General features: G+C 28.9%; 1 protein-coding gene across 2 annotated transcripts; it reads left to right on the top strand.

The window, feature by feature from the left end:
- The first annotated feature begins 12,309 nt into the window (after positions 1 to 12,309).
- LOC109151991 (pentatricopeptide repeat-containing protein At2g36980, mitochondrial) lies at positions 12,310 to 18,826 on the top strand. Of its 2 annotated transcripts, XM_019299583.1 has the most exons (5): positions 12,310 to 12,431; positions 12,470 to 12,530; positions 14,132 to 14,201; positions 14,329 to 14,527; positions 16,668 to 18,826. In XM_019299583.1, the coding sequence occupies exon 5, from the start codon at positions 16,698 to 16,700 to the stop codon at positions 18,573 to 18,575; it is 1,878 nt and encodes a 625-aa protein (XP_019155128.1). In that variant the 5' UTR covers positions 12,310 to 12,431; positions 12,470 to 12,530; positions 14,132 to 14,201; positions 14,329 to 14,527; positions 16,668 to 16,697; the 3' UTR covers positions 18,576 to 18,826. The 2 variants fall into 2 exon arrangements, with proteins under 2 accessions (XP_019155128.1, XP_019155130.1); XM_019299585.1 differs by lacking the exons at positions 12,310 to 12,431; positions 12,470 to 12,530; positions 14,132 to 14,201; positions 14,329 to 14,527 and having other exon boundaries at positions 16,819 to 16,950; positions 17,060 to 18,826.
- The last annotated feature ends 300 nt before the right edge of the window (positions 18,827 to 19,126 follow it).

The raw sequence follows: 19,126 nt of genomic DNA, 5'->3' as shown, positions 1-19,126 counted from the left end.
GGACTTAGATCTTTGGTTTATTGTCTAAGTTATTGGAATGCTTCTGTGACTTGACTATCTTTTGGCTATTTTGATGAGTGGGAGTGACAGACGTGTCAACTCCAAGCTCTTAGCCGTTATATATATTTTCTAGATATATAGCAATTTTTTTATTTAAAAAAAAATAATATCATCGATTATATTTACACATTATTGAAACCTCTTTGTAGACGACATTGGTAGTGACAACACAATCTTGTTCATCTTCGTCTAGAGCTAACATCTTCTCCATCATGACGAGTTACTTGGGTGAAAATATATAATGGTAGAATATCACTCAATTAGTTATCCTTTTATATTTTCAGTCAATTCGTAATATCAGATTCATTTTCAGCCAATTATTCTTTTTTATTTCCAATCAATTAGAATATCAAATGCAGTGATATTTTTACCTAACTTCCGTTCCATTTTTAATTTACCTTTACTATTGTTTAAAATATGCATTTACTATTGATAATGTAGAATATTATTATTGGAATATTTTCCTCCAATTTTTAATTTTCATTCCATTTTTAATTAAAATGCAATGATCTTACCATTTTTTAGTCAATTATAGATCATTTTTTATTTACAGTCAATTATTAATATTCATTTCCTTTTATATTTTCAGTCAATTAGTAATATTAAATTCATTTTCAGTTAATTATTCTTTTTTATTTCCAATCAATCAGTCAATTAGAATATAGATGCACTGATATTTTTACCTAATTTTCGTTCCATTTTAATTTGATGATGTAAAATATTATTAATGAAATATTTTCGTTCCATTTTTAATTTATCATTACTATTTTTTAAAATATGTCTTTACTATTTGATGATGTAAAATATTATTCTTAAAATATTTCCTTTCCATTTTTAATTTTCCTTTAGTTCTAACCAAAAAAAAAAAAAAAAAAAAAAAAAAAAAAAAAAAAAAAAAAACTTTGGACTTCTCAATACTTGCCCACATTGATTTTTTTTTTTTTTTTTTTGGTAAACCCAGGGTTTCCACCGTTGGACATAGTGACTAATCCCCTCGCTAAATTGTAAGCACCTCTTTTGGGTGGGACAACTGGCTTAGAGATTTAAGGCTGCTCCATTTCCAAATCCAAGGATCGAACCCTTGATCTTTGGTTAAGGATGGATGAATCCTTTACACTCAACCACACCCTTCAGGTTACTTGCCTACATTGATGGGCAAGCAATTATGTTTGTAAGAGGAACATTGCTCATCTTTCCAAACATTTTCAATGTGATATCAAAATGATCCCACATCATTTACAAAGGGAGCCCGTGACTTTCTTTTGTCTTCTTCTTATTTTTTTTTTAAATTTTAATTTCATTTTGTATATCGTTTTGTTTGGATTATTATTATTATTATTATTATTATTATTATTATTATTATTATTATTATTATTATTATTATTATTATTATTATTATTATTATTATTATTATTGACAAATTCGTCATTTTAACAATTTATCTTTAATCAAAACACCAAAATTATTATTTAATAACTAAGTAATTTGCTCCAAACTGCTAAAATCTAAAACAACACATATATTTTGAGTTAATCTTTCCTAACCCCCAATAATAAATAATAAATAATAAATAAATAAAACTAAAATAAGAAGACAAAGCTAATGTTTCTTAAATAAAAACCTTTTGACTTCTCAATACTCGGCACATCGATGGGCAAACAATTATGTTTGTACCTCTTATATAGAAGAGCTCAGGAGCTCATCTTTTCAAACATTTTCAATTTGGGATGAAAATGAACCCACATCATTTACAAAGGGAGCATGTGGCTCCCCTTTGCCTTTTTTTTTTTTAATGTTACTTTTAATTTTATTTTGTATATAGTTTTGTTTGGATTATTATTATTATTATTATTATTATTATTATTATTATTATTATTATTATTATTGTTGTTGTTGTTGTTGTTGTTGTTATTATTGTTGTTGTTGTTGTTGTTGTTTTGTTGTAATTTGATTATTTGACAAATTCACCAAAATTTTAAGAAATTCGTATGTTTAATATTTTATATTTAATCAAAATATTATTTAATAACTTAGCAATTTGCTCCAAACTGCTAAAAACTAAAACAACACATACATTTTGGGTTAATCTATCCAAACCCCCACTAATAATAAATAAATTAATTAATAAAAACTAAAATAAGAAGACAACGCTAAAGCTTCTTAAATAAGAACCTTTTGACTTCTCAATACTTGCCCACATTGATGTGCAAGTAATTATGTTTGTAAGAGGAGTTTTGCTCCTCTTATATAGATAAGCTCTCTCGTTTCAAACATTTTCAATGTGTGATCAAAATGATCCCATATCATTTACAAAATGAGTCGGTGACTCCTCTTTTTTTTTTCTTGTTTTTTTTTTTTTAATTTTAATTTTATTTTGTATATAGTTTTGTTTGGATTATTATTATTATTATTATTATTATTATTATTATTATTGTTATTGTTATTGTTATTGTTATTGTTATTGTTATTGTTATTGTTATTGTTATTGTTATTGTTATTGTTGTTGTTGTTATTGTAATTTGATAATTTGGAAAATTCTCCAAAATTTTAAAAAATTCGCTTGTTTAACATTTTATATTTAATCAAAACATCAAAAATATTATTTAATAACTTAACAATTTGCTCCAAACTGTTAAAAACAACACATATACATTTTGGGTTAATCTTAGTAAAACCCCCTAATAAATTTAAAAAAAAAAAAACTAAAATAAGAAACCATTAAAATAAGGTTTCTTAAATAAGAGCCTTTTGAAACGTTGGGCTTCAATAGGTTGAGTAAGTCTATATGAACAGATACTACATGTAACACGGTGAATCGAATAGTTATGCTGTGGAACCATGTCCACTTTGCAAGGTGGACACAGTTCTATGTTCATAATCACTGAACTATATGTTCATAATTATAAAGCTAAATATTCAGAATCTTTGAACTTCATATTCATAATTATTGAACTCTATATTCACAATTACAAAACTCTATGTTCATAATTACTAAACTATATGTTAATAATTATAAAGCTATATATTCATAATTTTTAAACTTCATATTCACAATTATTGAGTCTCTTCTATATTCATAATTACATAACTATATGTTCACAACACTATATTCATAATTTTAGAACTATATATTCATAATTTTTGAACTATATATATAATTATGAGCAATTTTAGAACCGTGTCTACCTTGCTAGGTGGACACGATCTCCACAACATAATTTGACGTGTCAATAGTACTCAAAAAATAAAATATTTGCCTTTGGACTTCTCAATACTTGTCCACATTGATGGACAAACAATTATATTTGTAAGAAGAGCATTGCTCCTATTATATAGAGGAGCTCAAGAGCTCATTTTCCAAACATTTTCAATGTGGGATCAAAATGATCCAACATCATTTACAAAGGGGAGCATGTGGCTCCTTTTTGTCTTTTTTTTTTTTTTTTTAATTTTAATTTTATTTTGTATATCGGTTTGTTTAGATGATGATGATTATTATTATTATAATAATAAATGTTTGTATATCGTTTTGTTTGGATATATATATTCCTAATTTTTGAATTTCATATTCACAATTATTAAATCTCTATATTCATAATTACATAACTATATGTTTATAATAATGTTCACAGCACTATGTTTATAATTATAGAACTATATATTCAAATTATAGAACTATATATTCATAATTATGAACAATTTTTAAACTGTGTCTACTTTGCAAGGTGGACACGGTGCCACAGCATAATTTGTCGAGTCAATAATACTAAAAAAAAAAAAAAAAGTCTTTGGACTTCTCAATACTTGCCCACATTGATGGGCAAGCAATTATATGTTTGTAAGATGAGCAATGATCCTCTTATATAGAGGAGCTCAAGAGCTCCTCTTTCTAAACCTTTTCAATGTGGGATCAAAATGATCCCACATCATTTAAAAAGGGGAGCCACCTTTGTCTTTTTTTTTTTTTGTTTTTTTTTTAATTTTAATTTTAATTTTAATTTGTATATAGTTTTGTTTGGATTATTATTATTATTATTATTATTATTATTATTATTTATGAATTAATAGATTTTATTTAATTTTCATTTGAGATTTACTTACCAAATAAGCTTTACTACAAAAGTTTGGGGGGAAAAATGAATTAGGATGATTTTGTTTTTAATTATATATAGATAAATTGATTCTATTTCATTTTTTAAACAAAATATTCCTTAAAGATTAATAGTAAAATGAAGCTAGTATTAATAACTTTTCTATTACATTTTTTTACGCAGAATTTTTCTTAAAGATTAATATAGTAAAATAAGGCTCAATTTTTATGCAAAATCTGTCCTAAAAGATTAATAGTATCTTAATGATTCTTTTTCTTATACTGCTTATTGATTCTTTTCCATTGTTCAGAGTGTAGAAAAAATTCACATGGCTAACATTTTCTTCCATTCATTTATATTTTTCCATATTATTATTAATTTCCTTTCCAATATTATTCTATATTGTTTTGGCGTACGGCTTCCTTCCATTCATTTATATTTTTTCATATTATTATTATTTTTTTAGGCGGGAACTTGTAAATGAGGATATTGTTTTTATTAATTAATATAGAATATAGATTACCAATTAAAATTAAAGTTTTTATTATAATTGAACAATAATATTACCAATTATTATTTGAAGATTTTGTAAAACAGTAAGTAAAATTGTATTACGGATAGGAAAATATATGTACTTTAATTTAAATTTAAATTATTAATAATTAATTCTATTTTATTTTTTAACAAAATCTTCCTTAAAGATTAATAGTAAAATAAAACTAAATTATTAATAACCGATTCTATTACATTTTTTACACATAATTTTTCTTAAAGATTAATGTAGTAAAATTAAGCTAAATTATTAATAATCCATTTTATTTCATTTTTTTACGCAGAATTTTTCATAAAGATTAATAGTAAAATAAGACTAAATTAGTAATAACCAATTCATTTTCTATTTTTCACGCAAAATCTTTCGTAAAAGATTAATAGTAAAATATCTTAATGAATATTTTCCTTATACTGCTTATTGATTCTTTTTTCATTTTTCAGAGTGTAGAAAACATTCACATGAATAATATTTCATTCCATTATTTTCCATATTTACATATTATTATTAATTTTCTTTCCAATATTATTATTAATTGTTTGGAGGTACGACTTCCTTCCATTCTTTTTCATTTTTTTCATATTATTATTAATTGTTTAGGCGGGAGCTTGTAAAGGATGTTTTTTTTTTTATTAATTAATATAGAATATAAATATAGATTAATATAGAATATACATTACCAATTAAAATAAGTTTTTTTTTTAAAAAAAAATATTATATTGAACAATAATATTACCAATTATTATTATTATTATTATTATTATTATTATTATTATTATTATTATTATTATTGGTTCACATAGTTGAATTATTTATTTTTTATTTAATTATTATAAACATAAATGATATTTTACTAATTAATTTATGATATTTATCAAATTGTATTTTTTTAAATATAGTGTTTTATCCATGCATTGCACGGAATTTTATTTTTGTTATTATGAATTTAAAATAAAAATAGAAAAAATAAAAAGATGTTAAAATGTACAATATAATAATATAGTTGGACTTTTATATATTTAGTCAAGTATCTATTTCATAACATACAAAATTAAAATTTAAATTTTGTATGGTTAATATATTCTCTAATCATGTACATATTTAGATAAATTTATAGAAAAAATTCATATAATTAAGTTGATTTATTCCAAATTGTATTTCATATGTATATATGAAATTTAAAAATATGAATAATAAAAACTAGGAGAATTGTACTTAGAAATCAATAAAAAAATGTAAATTCTAAATTTTGTATGAATAAATAAATATTCTAATCGGACGCATATCCTTATATGATTGTATAATACTTTGTATATACACATAATATTTATTAATATGTATATAGGAAAGTCCTATAATATAATTTCATTAATTATAATTTATATTGATAGATTTATACTTAAAAAATTATATTTAGAAATTTAAAGAGTATATGTATGTATATTTAAAAAAAATTATAAATATTCATGTTTTGTTAATTTTATAATTTCATTTCTTTAATTATATTTCATATTTTATTAATTATAATTTAATGAAAGTGTCACAAATATGTCTACGGAAGAAATCATATATTTCTCAATTTTATTAATTATATTAATTATTATTACCAAATATTGTGGCAATTACCACAATAATTTCATTAATTATAATATTTGTTTTCTTCCAATATTTAAATACATTACCATAAAATTACCATAATAATAACACAAAAGAAGGAAAGAAAAATTATGAGAATAATCTATATCTATATATAATTAAAAGTAAAGTCCTCCTAACCAAGTTTATCCCCAAAACTTAGGGGCATATATATATAAATTGCATATTTACCATATATGCATATTTTGTGTCTATATAGTATAATTTTTGGTATCAAACATTTGAATGGTAATAAACGGGGGAAAATGTCAACATACAAATGATAATTCTTTCATTACTATACTAATTTTAATGGTAATTCATTAATTACTATATTTCACGATGAGTCAGCCTGTTCATGCCCATCATTTTTCAAGAAACATAGAAATGAAATAGTCAATTATTAAAATTGTTTATGATTTCATTTTTAATTTTTGTCTAAAGTTAAAGATATATATTATCGGCGATTATAACATTTTTTGTATTAACTGAAAATTTGAAAGTTTTACCTTTTTTGAGATCTCTTACCATTTTATAATTTCAATATTATGCGATTTTGAACTCATCCATGGTGTACAAATACACTCTATATGACCATACAAAATCCATTGAAGAGACATTTGTACTGAAGAGTAAACTTCTCCTTAAACTAAATTCGGGTGTCAAGAAAATCTCCGTTTTCATTCATAATGATATTCCTATTTCTGAGTCTCTCATCACTGTTCGGTACATCAATGATGTCTAGATTTCTGGGTCTTCCATTGTTCCCTTTGATCCTTATGATTGTGCCATTGCCAGTATTTTTTTATTTGGGTTCAGTACAACGTGGATTTTTTTGGGAGGTTTCTCTAATTAAATTTTTGGTTAAAAATTTATATTTCCTTTGTATTTTATTTTATTACTTTTTTATTTATTTATACTAATATGTGAATGGAGTAACACAAAATCTGAAATTGTATTTGTTATTTATTTCTTCTTTTTAAATAATCATTATTTTTGTGTTTTACAAAAATTTAGAAAAAATCAAATATAGCGAGATTTTTAATAGGTTAAACAAACACTCTACTCAAATGATATATATAAAAATGCTGTGAAATGCTGTAAAATGAACTCTGCTTGGTAAAAAAAAAAAAAAAAAAAAAAAAAAAAAAAAAAAAAACATAGAAACTTGAATGGCATGTACAAATCTCGAAGTCAACATACTAACTCTAAGTTTCAGAAAATCTTACAAAATTATCAAAATTACCTTCTTTATCATCCTCGATCGCATCTCTACATTCTTCCATAAAAACTAAACCAATAGGGTTCTGTTACAAATGCTCTTCCTCCTCAATTTCCTTTTGTTGAAGCAGAGCCTCCTTAAGTATCTTCAAACTCATACCAGATGATATAAACTGCAAAACATATTGAAGTATGTGAGAATATAGTTAGAAAAATGTAGAAAATTCATACAAAGAGAAAGCAGAGAGATGAGTCTGAGATTCTTTGATTGAAGAAGCCATTGTATTTATAGGTAGAAAATACTAATTCAAAAGGAAAGTATAATAATTTATTTATTTAAGGGAAAGTATAATAATTTATTTATTTAAGGTAATAACATTACTATTATTATTATTATTATTATTATTATTATTATTATTATTATTATTATTATTATTATTATTATTATTATTTATTTATTTATTTTCCATTTGACATTTACTTACCAAATAAGTTTTACTACAAAAGTTTTGGGGGGAAAATTTGTTAGGAGGATTTTACTTATATATATATATAGAATATAGATTTGGATGCGTTTTCTCCTTTAGTTGTGCACATAATGTATTTTGAGAAACATCCCTTTAAGGTACCAAGAATAAACATAGGGTTTGCTCATTAAGGACCTAAGTTGGAGAATTAAAATGCATGTGATCATAATGGATACTACTCTGATTAAATAGAGGACATATCACTATGATTAGTGTGTTTTGTTCTTTGATGAAGGTTGTGCTAGTACTTGCACCAAGTGGGAGAATGTAAGATTTTCCCTAATAATATATATTATATATTATATATTAGGGCCTTAATTAACTTGTGCAAGTTGACTAGGCTTATTAAGTGGTCTGGTTGGACTTAATAACTAGTAGTTGTTAGTCAACCAAACTCTGTGCCTAATATAAACCTGGATTGATGGGATACAGGTTTATGGATGTTAGCACATTCCGTTACGGTACTCAGACTGCTCAGTAGACACTATCTAGGGTTCTGAGTCAGGTCTGAGGCAAAATATGGCTAACGGTCTACCGTTAAGAGGCAACACAACAGGAACATCAACTATGGCTGGAGATCAACACGGCTACGCTTCCACTATCATACGAGGTCAGGTTTCTCGTATACTATGGTTTATTACAGTTAGACTATTGTATATCTAACATATATTTGTATAGCAAGAAGGGAAAATGGTTCTAGTGCCGATTTATATGCTATTTTCCCTTTATTCTTTGATGAGTTCCATCTAAGTTGTCATGTCAAGTAGCTGCATACCCGTAAATTGAGTTTAACTTTACTAGTAATATGACACTAGTTGTTTTTAAACATTCTGCTCTTGTATACTATATTGAGAATATGAATTTAATTTATTTTCTGCTTGTCTTTTTCATTCCGTTGGATTTACTGCAAAAATTGATTTGATGATATTTCCTTCTGTTTGATGCTTCACAGCAAAGAGCTCATGTACCAGCAAATTCTGCTGCGGACTGCGGTTTGCACATTTTAATGTCATCCAATTAAGTGAGCCAGCCTTGTGCTTGTGCTTGTTTATATGTTTGCATATTAGTATTTTACCAACCTTTTGTTATAATAAGCTTTCTTATGAATCTGTTTCTTGAAGATAATAATTGGTTTCTTGAAGCTTTTATACCAATTTTATAATCTGTTTGTAACTATTAAACATGATCACTTAAGAAAAGATTGTCATTTCCTGTTTCTTTTTGCATGTGGACATTTTAAAATGGGTATTATGACTTACATAACAATACAACATACGTTTTATACATTTGATGGTTTACTATTGGTAGATATTCATATTCTTTTAATTAGCATCCTATCTCATGTTTTTCACTGCTATTTTTATTCTTATTAAGTAAAACTAGTTTTTTACGCGCGATTGAGATAATGCCCAATATTTTTTTTTTTAAATAAGTACTTTAAAGTATATCAATGCAAGATTATATTAGAATTGTTCATGCATAGATAATTGAATGTTGAATTTGCGTATTTAAATAGGTAATTCTAAGTTTACAAATACAAGATAATACAGTCAAGATTGATTATAATTGTCAATAAAATAATTGTATAGGTATGGTTGAAACCAAATACGGGACATACGGGAGAACAAGTAAAAATTAGGGCATAAAATATTAAATGTATACTAATATTGAAGAGCTAACTGATGATTGCTAAACAAGGACATTGCGAGTTAGTTTCCCACTTCAATTTGTTGTGTGATTTGAACACTTTTTTTGTCAATAAATCCCCCAAGTAATTAATATGATTAACTTAATTTTTTTAAAACTATTATTATTATTATTATTATTATTATTATTATTATTATTATTATTATTATTATTATTATTAGTATTATTATTATTATTATTATTAAATATATATATACCCTTAGGTCATTTTACATGTTAATCTAAACAGCTAATTTTTTCAAATATCTTTTTACCCACCGTTGATATAATTCGTTGGTCAAATCCACTAATATAATCTGCTAACACTAATCGCTAACTGGTGATTGTCAAACAAGGACATTGCAAGGAAATTCTCACCTCAATTTGTTGTGTGATTTGAATATTATCTTTGTCAACAAATGCCTCAAGTAGTTAATATGATTGGCTTTATTAATTACAATTTTTTAATTTTTTCATGGTATTAATAAAATACTTGGTAAATAAATATGTAGCATTATTTTGTATTTTAACTTTGATATTTAATTAAAAAATAGTGCACAAAAAAGATAACAGACAATGTAGTGAATATAATCAATTGATAAATTTGAATGTAAAGGATTTTTACATTGGGGAAATATAAAAACAATATAACTAATAAAATTATTTCTCTTAATTAATTTATTGATAATGAATAATTTCTTTTTTTTTTTTTTTAATAAAGACATTGTAGGGGCAATGTAGCGAATATAATCAATTGATGAATTTGAATGTAAACAGTTTTTATATTGGAGAAAAATAAAGACAATATAACAAATGAAATTATTTCTCTTATTTAATTTATTGATAATGAATAATTTTTTTTGAATAAAGACATTGTAGACACATAATTCTAAATTAAAGAAATGCATATGTATTATTTTTTGTTGTAGCTACTAAAGTATTATTATTTTTTATAATTTAATAAGAGTAAAATAGAGTATTAATTATGTCAACTTTGATCGGGATGAGGTTCGAACCTAAGACCTTTTTTATTGAAATCAATGAGTAAGTTAACGGTGAACTAACAGAAATTAACGGAAAAGATAATATTTAACGGATAATCATATTCATTAAGATAAATTAGGAAATCTTAAGAACAGATTAAAATCTAATCAATCTGAGCCATTCATTTGATTAAAAAATTTAACCGTCATTTTTTTACCCATTATAAGCCTAACTTTTTTGGGCTCTTATTAGTATAGTAGATAGATAGTAGATAGTAGATAAACAATCATTCTTGTTTTTTTTTTTTTTTTTTTCTTGGCCAAAGAGTGGAGCTCAATGGCCATTGTATTTTATTTTATTTTTTTCAAATTTTCTGCTCATGTTTTGTTAAATTGAATGGTGTATGAAGTCCAGACTGTTTCTCTAGTATGTGTGTTTTCCTAAAGAAGATCGTTTGTTTCTTTATTTTCTTCTAGCTTTTCTAGAAGAAAATAAAATTTAACAAAAACACAAAATACAATTGGTAGCAATTTATGTCGCCATTGGAACGAAAATCGGTCGTTATTTTCGTCTCGAAATAAGCGACGTAGTTCTCCTGTAAAATTATTTCTGTCCGTTTGCACGACTAAAACGGTGACGTTTTGAAAATCACAAATTATTTCTCAAAAAAAAATCAATTTAAAACTAAAATTAAAATTAATTAAAATTAAAACTAAAGTTAAAATAAAATAAAGGGAAAATGACACTTTTTCCCCCTGTATTATATGCTTATAGCACTTTTCCTCCCTGTGTTATTCATGCATTCACATTTGCCCCCTCAATTATTATAGAAGTGGCGATTTTTCCCTCTGATAATATTAAATGGACATTTCTACCCTTAAAACAAATGTTTTATTTATTTCTCTTCTTCAACAAATTATTGTTTATACGTAGGGATGACCACGGTTCGGTTCGAACTGAACCAAACACTATAGCAATAAAATTAAAAAATTTCGGTTATGATTCATAACATAACCCAATATTTGAGTTTCCGTTTATTAAAATCGTGAACTGGAAAAAAATGGATCCTGAACCGTGAACCAGAGGTTCAAATCGGAACAACTACTAGCAATAGCTTAAATTATAATTATAATATTTGTAAATAGTGTATGTTTTTTTCCGCATTTATATTGACTCTCACATATAAGTATATATAATCACGTTTTGAGTTTTATTTTGAACCGTCGGTTCACGATTTTGGATCGAATTTGAACGGTTGGTTCAAACTTTCTTTTAAAATTTTATTTTTTTATTTTTAAAATATTCTAAATTCAACACTTAATGTATTTTATTTTTTCAAATCGTGGTTATAATTTGTTGGAGAAGAAAAATAAATGAAATATTTATTTTAAGGGTAAATATGTCCATTTAATATATGTCCATTTAATATATCAGGGGGAAAAACTGCCACTTAAATAATTTAGAGAGAAAAGTGCTATAAGTATATAATAACAAAGGGGGAAAAAGTGTCATTTTTCCTAAAATAAAATTAAAATTAAAATTTCTCAGAACGCAGCCATCTCAGATAGAACTCCATCTCAGCACCATCGACGCAGCATAACACTCCAGAGCAGAACTCCGTCGACGCAGCCATCGCAGAACGCAGCAGAGCGCCGCCGTCGCCGTCACCGTGCAGCCGTCGCCGTCACCGATCAGCCGTCGCCGTCACCTTGCAGCCGTCGCCGTCACCGTGCAGCAGAACTCCGTCGCCGTCGCCTCCTCCTCCGTTTGTGACTGGTAATTCTTTAAATAATTCCTCCGGTTGTGACTGATTTTAGTTCAATTTTAACTTCGAATGTTACTCGTTCTGATTTTAGTTCAATTCCTCCGTCTGTTACTGATTGTGAATATATTAACTTTGAATGATGAATTGAATATGAAACCCTAGCTATTCCCTCGGTATGGTACCTAGCTATTCCCTCGGTAGTGTTTTAACATTTTTCTTTGCTGTTCTAAATCTTCTACCATGAGACATTTGACTAGATGTTTATACTCTAATGTTTATTCCACTATGCTTATTATGAAGTTAGAATAGATGTTGGGAGAGTTCACCCCAAATAGGGCTCGGCAGTTGTTCAACTACAGATTAATCAAAATTATGAAGTTAGAAGTGTTCCGGTGATTATGTTACTGGTGAAGTGGGCTTAATGAGGTTGGAAAATCAGGATGATTTGCTTTCCTCGTATATTCCGTATAGTGTGAGAGAGGGGATTGGTCCAAGGGGATTCATTTTGTTCCTATCCTTATTGGCTAGTCTACACTTTGTGACTGGAAGTCTAGGCTCTAGAATGCTCCTGTTCTGGCATTATAGGGCCATTAGATACATCCTTTTGGCCAGAGATTTCTTGCTTGTAGGAATCTCTCTTAATTGGTTTGTTCTGCATGTTGACAAAACCCCTAAATTTGACTTGATCCTAACACCCACAGAGCCCACTAATTTCTTAACTTCAAAGAACAGGTAGAATGGTAGATCTAAGTGAAAATTCACAATGAGTTTAATTTAACAGTTTTAGTGTTTTAACTTTGTACTCAAATTTGCAGACCAACTCAGATCCCCAACTTTACTCTTTTTATACACCCAACAAATCCAAAGCTGCAGATTTTTTATCTGACAAATTTGGGTTCAAATTAATTAACTTTGTATTTTAAATAGGTTGCAACTGAGGTTCTGTTTAGCATACTTAACTTGTAAGCTAGGTTAAAGCTGAAAATTCAAAAGTTAGTAACAATTAGCTTATTTTGATATATGATAACTGTTAACTAAGCATGAAATCTAATGGAGAAATGGATGGATTTACGTTAGGGTGCAGAACCAAATAGCATTATTGTGCAGTGGTTTGTTCACATTAAATGTTCTTTGGATAGTTCACCCAATTCCCTGCAAAGGAAAGAAATTGCTACTAAGGCCATCATGATCTTTGAACCTCTATCCAAAGAACAGTTAGGAGAAATTCAAGGCCAACATTAGTTCATCTAAAGTGATTCGCCGTATGCATGCGGACATTAGTGCATTCTAAGTGAACATTATTTTAAGATAAGAATTGAAAATGAAACAGTAGTTTACCCAAAGTGAAAAACCAACTCATTCAAAGTAAATATTGCTCTCACAACACAGAGCACAGTGTGCAATGATGCATGGTAGTTTTTTTATGTGTACTATCCAAAGGACATTACATTTCTGAGAGCATAGTCACTTAATCAGAATAAACTTTATACTTTTGGATCTTCATTTATTCCTGTAGTTAAACCCAAATCCTTGCATGCTTCATTATGAGTCATACTCTGCATGCCATCTTTTTCTTTTTCTAACTTTATGCTCTATTTCTAATATGGTGCAGACAATGGATCTTTCTTCATCTAGTCCTTTGGCTACAAACCAAGATTCACAAAAAGATCCCTCCAAATCTGGTATAGTGGATATATTCCCAATTTATCCTTGAATTATGGCAAATGTACTTGATCTGATGTGTAGAATTGTTCTAACTTTTTAGATTTTCTTTTTTATAATCCAATTAGCTAATCTTGCCCGTTACAGGGATAAAATCACAAAAAACTCGAGTTCATAAAATGATAAGGACAGATTCACTTTGGTAGATTGGCTGGGAGGATGAAAAGAATTGTTTTCAATCAATTTCTGCTACTATTGCCAACTTCTATGCCATGCATACTCCTTTGCTACCCAATCCCTCAGGTTGAGCTCCGACGCTGTGGTGTTGACTGTTAATCGGCTTTTGGTAAGTTGTATTTGTATTTGTATAGATATAGTGTGTGTGTGATATTTTTTCTATGAATTTTGATATAATTTAACTTATTCTCTTGAACTAGTAGTGTTTAGGACTTGGGTAAGAATGGTACTCTTGTACAGGGTGAAATACAAGCTCAATTGATGTGGTTGCACAAGGGGTTGAATATTTTTGAGAGCACTAGCAGTTAATTAGCCTGTTTTAGAATTGTTATGTTCACATTCAAGTGGAAAAACTGGGGTGGGGTCCATGCAATTAGAGTTTTTAATTATCAGTATTGGTGTTTGATGGTTGGGGTCCATGCATAAAACTAATTGTGACGCATGGAGGCACTATTTGAGTCTCCAGTTCCCTGGTTGTAGGCACTAATTTTTTTTTTTTTTTTTAATAACATACCACGTCAGTTATTTACAGAAAAACCGATGTGGTATGTTAATTTTAAAAAATTAACATACCACGTCGGTTTTTTGTAAAAAGCTGATGTTGTAAGTTATATTTAATAAATAAACAAAATAATATACGACGTCAGTTATTTATATAACCGACGTCGTATAATTAGTTTATAACGTCGGCCAGAACAACGTCGGTTTTTAACCGACGTTAAATGGCCTAAAAATCCGACGTTAAAGGCCATCTCTGTACTAGTGCTACCGTAAAAGTACTAAGTAAAAGAGAGAATATATGTGAGAAAAATAAGTCAGAGTAACGGTGCTTGTATTGAATTCAAAACCCCTCACAATGTGACCATAGGAGGGTATTTATACAAGAGATTTGGGCCTTGAAAAAGGCAAGAAAGAAAAATTAACTAAATTAAACTTAGGAAAGCTTCTAAAACTGCTAGATTAACTTCCTAATAAAAAAAAGGAAAATTCCTCGCCACCAATGGAAAGAATCTTCGCAAAATCTTCGTCAACCGCCTTTGGAATCGGCACCCGGTCGGGACCTAGGGGCACACCTGACTGGGTACCCTACTAGGGGTATCTATCACTAAAGATTCACATTTTAAAGTTAAGACTGATTTGAGATACTGAGAACCGGCGAAAAGTGCACCTAGCCTGATTTGAGATACCGTTGGGAGTGGGGACTTTAACCACTTAAGGTTGATTTGAGAATTTCTTGTTATAGTAAATGTTTTTAAGGAAAAAAATTGATTCTAAATCTGTGAATGATGCTGGTGAGGTGCAGTTGTGCAGACATGCAGTTGTGCTTGTTAATTCACTTAATTGCCATTGTTTTTGGTATTGTGTTTGCTGCCAATTCATCTAATCATGTAAAAACTTCTTGATGCTTTCTTTGATGATTTATGGTATGATAAGAAGATCTTAGATCACTGTTTGATACAGGGATTTTAGAAGTCTAATTCTTTTTTAAAAAATGGCATTTGATTTATGTGAATTCTTTTCTTTCCATGCAGTGGTATATAGGAAAAGGGTGAGAAATAAGAGCAAGTGCATAGTGTGTTAGGGCATGTTTGTTTTATTGTTGAATGTTACAGACTTACAGTGTCCACCAGGAACCAAAGCTGGGTGTTCTTTTAGGAAAGTGTGTAGCTCTAGAGAAATTGGTTATACTTGTGCTAAAAGCCTAAAATTGTCTAACTGCTGCTTTAGACCCACCTGTCTCTATAACTTGTGGACTTCAAAATGTAACTTATGTTGCTTTAATAAATTCTGGTGATAGTGAATCTAATAAAATGGCTTGTATTCTTGTAGAATTCACATAATTTTCTTTTTGCTTGTAGAATTCAAAACAAATGGATGATTCTTCATTTTTGTTTACAAGGAAATGTTCGGGTTCTCAAACCGAATCGGGCTAAATCTGAGTCGAAATCGAACTCTTTTAAATTGAACCAAACTACAATGTTAAATCGAATGACTTCATTTTTTTCAAAATTGAAAAAACCTAAACTGAACTGAACCCAAAAAAAAAAAAATTGCCCACCCCTAGGTAAGAGTAGTCTTGAAAGAGAGAAAATATAAAGTACAAGAATTCAAAATAAAGTAATAGGAAAAGCTACAGAAAAATAAATAAAAAAATTAAAAACCCGTAGAGGGAAATATATTATATATGCATTTTGCTTTGCTAATTATCGTCAGAACAAAACTCTTTAAAGCTTAAAATGTCATGACAGTTTAACCGTCCAAGAATCCAACAAATTCTCATGCAGTCACATTTGGTCAATATTACTTCAAAAATCAAAGCACTTGCTAGGTCTGGCCAGATCGAATACGCTCGGAAGGTATTCGATGAAATGGTGCTGAGAGATATAGTAGCTTGGAACTCAATGCTCAGCAGCTATTCCCAATTGGGTCTCCACCAAGAAGCTCTCTCTTTGTTCCGGAGCTTGAGGACCGGTGTTGTTAGGCCAGATCACTTCACATTTACATCAACGCTTAGTGCATGTGCATCCTCATGTGAGCTTAAATACGGGCATAAAATCCATGCACTTGTGATTGTTTCAGGTTACAATGCATATTTGTCAGTGAATAATTCACTAATTGATATGTATGGGAAATGTTTCAGCCATTTTGATGCAAACAAAGTGTTTGAAGAGATGGAAGTCACGAATGAAGTGTCATGGTGTTCATTATTGTTTGCATATGTTAATGTGAATAAGTTGGATGTAGCAGCCAATTTGTTCAATGCAATGCCAAAGAAAGGGGTGATTGCATTTAATACTATGATTGCTGGACATGCTAGACAGGGTGAAGCTAAGTTGTCAGTGGGCTTGTTTAAGGATATGTTTAATGCGCTATCCACTCCAGACCAATGGACTTTGAGTGCTCTCATGAATGCTTGTGCTGAATCAAGACAAAAATTTCTCGGTTTTATGCTACATGGTTATATTCTCAAAAGTGGTTGGAGTTCTGCAAGCGAGGTAAACAATTCTATTCTTAGTTTCTATGCTAGTGTGAATTGCCATAATGATGTTCTGAAGATGGTTCACAGCATTGATGTTCTCAACCAAGTGTCTTGGAATGCTATAATTGATGCTCACATGAAAGTAGGCAACATAGATGAAGCATTTACTGTATTCACCCAGTCACCTGAGAAGAATCTTGTTTCATGGACATCTATGATTGCAGGATTTGCTAGAAATGGCCATGGAGAACATGCAATATATTTCTTTGTAGATATGACAAGAAATGATATCAAGCCAGATGAGTTTACATTTGGAGCTGTCTTGCATGCTTGTTCTACCTTAGCTGTGCTAGGTCATGGTAAAATGATCCATGCTTGTGGATTTAAGAGTGGCTTATTTACCCATACATATGTTGGAAATGGCTTGGTTAATATGTATGCTAAATGTGGGGAGATAAGAGATTCACAAGCTGCATTTTGTGACATTTATTTGAAGGATTTGATCTCATGGAACACCATGCTGTTTTCATATGGGCTACATGGATGGTCTAAGCAAGCTGTTCAGCTTCTTGAGGAAATGCTGGTATGTGGGGTAACTCCAGATAAAGTAACATTTATAGGATTGTTTATGAGTTGTAGCCACTCAGGGCTTGTAGATAATGCTAGGACTCTGTTCGAGTCAATGAGTAGTGTTTACGGAATTTCACCAGGAATTGATCATGTGACTTGCGTGGTTGACATATTAGGTCGCGGTGGCCATATTGAAGAAGCAAGAAAGATTGCTAGTGAGTACTTTGGAAAACAAAATACAATGCTACTACAAGAAGTTCTATTTGGAGCTTGTTCTGCTCAAAACAACATAGAATTGGGAAACGAATTAGGAAAACTTCTTAAAAGTTTAGATCCCCAGAATGAGATGAGCTATATCTTGTTGTCAAACCTCTATTGTGCAAGTGGGCAGTGGAAAGAAGCAGAGATGGTCAGGCAAGCAATGGTGAGTGAAGGGGTTAAAAAGATGCCTGGTTTTAGTTGGATTGAAGTGGATAATCAAATGACAATTTTTGCAGCAGGAAGAGAGTCAAATCCATGGATGGAAAAATTGGATGAGATGATTTCCATTCTTGATTCTGAGATGAGATTCCCACATTATTTTTCTCGTTTGGATGGAATTACCTAAGACGATCTTTCGTTGTATACACATATGAAGCTGCCAATGGCAATTGATTTTTCATCAAGGCAACTGGTGATATTTCATACCACGATAATTAGGATCATATTCTAAGTGGGTTTTTAATCAAGGTACATCTCTAGTGAACTGTTGAGGACCATATTTACAATGTATTTATAGATGTATTTGAATTACCAAGTTTTACAAACTTGTTTTGTATTGTTATGGTATTATTATATATTTATATGTATTTATAGTTATCTCTCAAAGCTCATCAAGTGTTTTTGCAATTCATGTGAATTGGTAAGATGGAGGATATTTATACTACTTGCAAACATCAATTAAAAAGTAGCTATTATCATACTCCATATTTACTTTATTCTGTTTCATTTCACTTCTGACTTGGACACAGAGGTACTACATAAAGTGTAGAGGGGTTGTTTTTTATTTATTTATTTATTATTATTTTTTTTGAAATAAAGGGGTTCTTTTTTCTTTGGTTTTTGTTATCTCTTGTTACACTACAAGAAAAAATCGCGAATTGCGACGGAAAAATTTTG

Source organism: Ipomoea nil, unplaced genomic scaffold (genome assembly GCF_001879475.1).
Source record: "Ipomoea nil cultivar Tokyo-kokei standard unplaced genomic scaffold, Asagao_1.1 scaffold2338, whole genome shotgun sequence".
In the NCBI taxonomy this organism is placed as follows: Eukaryota; Viridiplantae; Streptophyta; class Magnoliopsida; order Solanales; family Convolvulaceae; genus Ipomoea; species Ipomoea nil.
This window is presented reverse-complemented; position numbering and strand designations above follow the sequence as displayed.

Excerpts from the sequence above, each read along its gene's own strand:
- LOC109151991 (XM_019299583.1), top strand. The coding sequence starts at position 16,698 with ATGCAGTCACATTTGGTCAATATTACTTCAAAAATCAAAGCACTTGCT.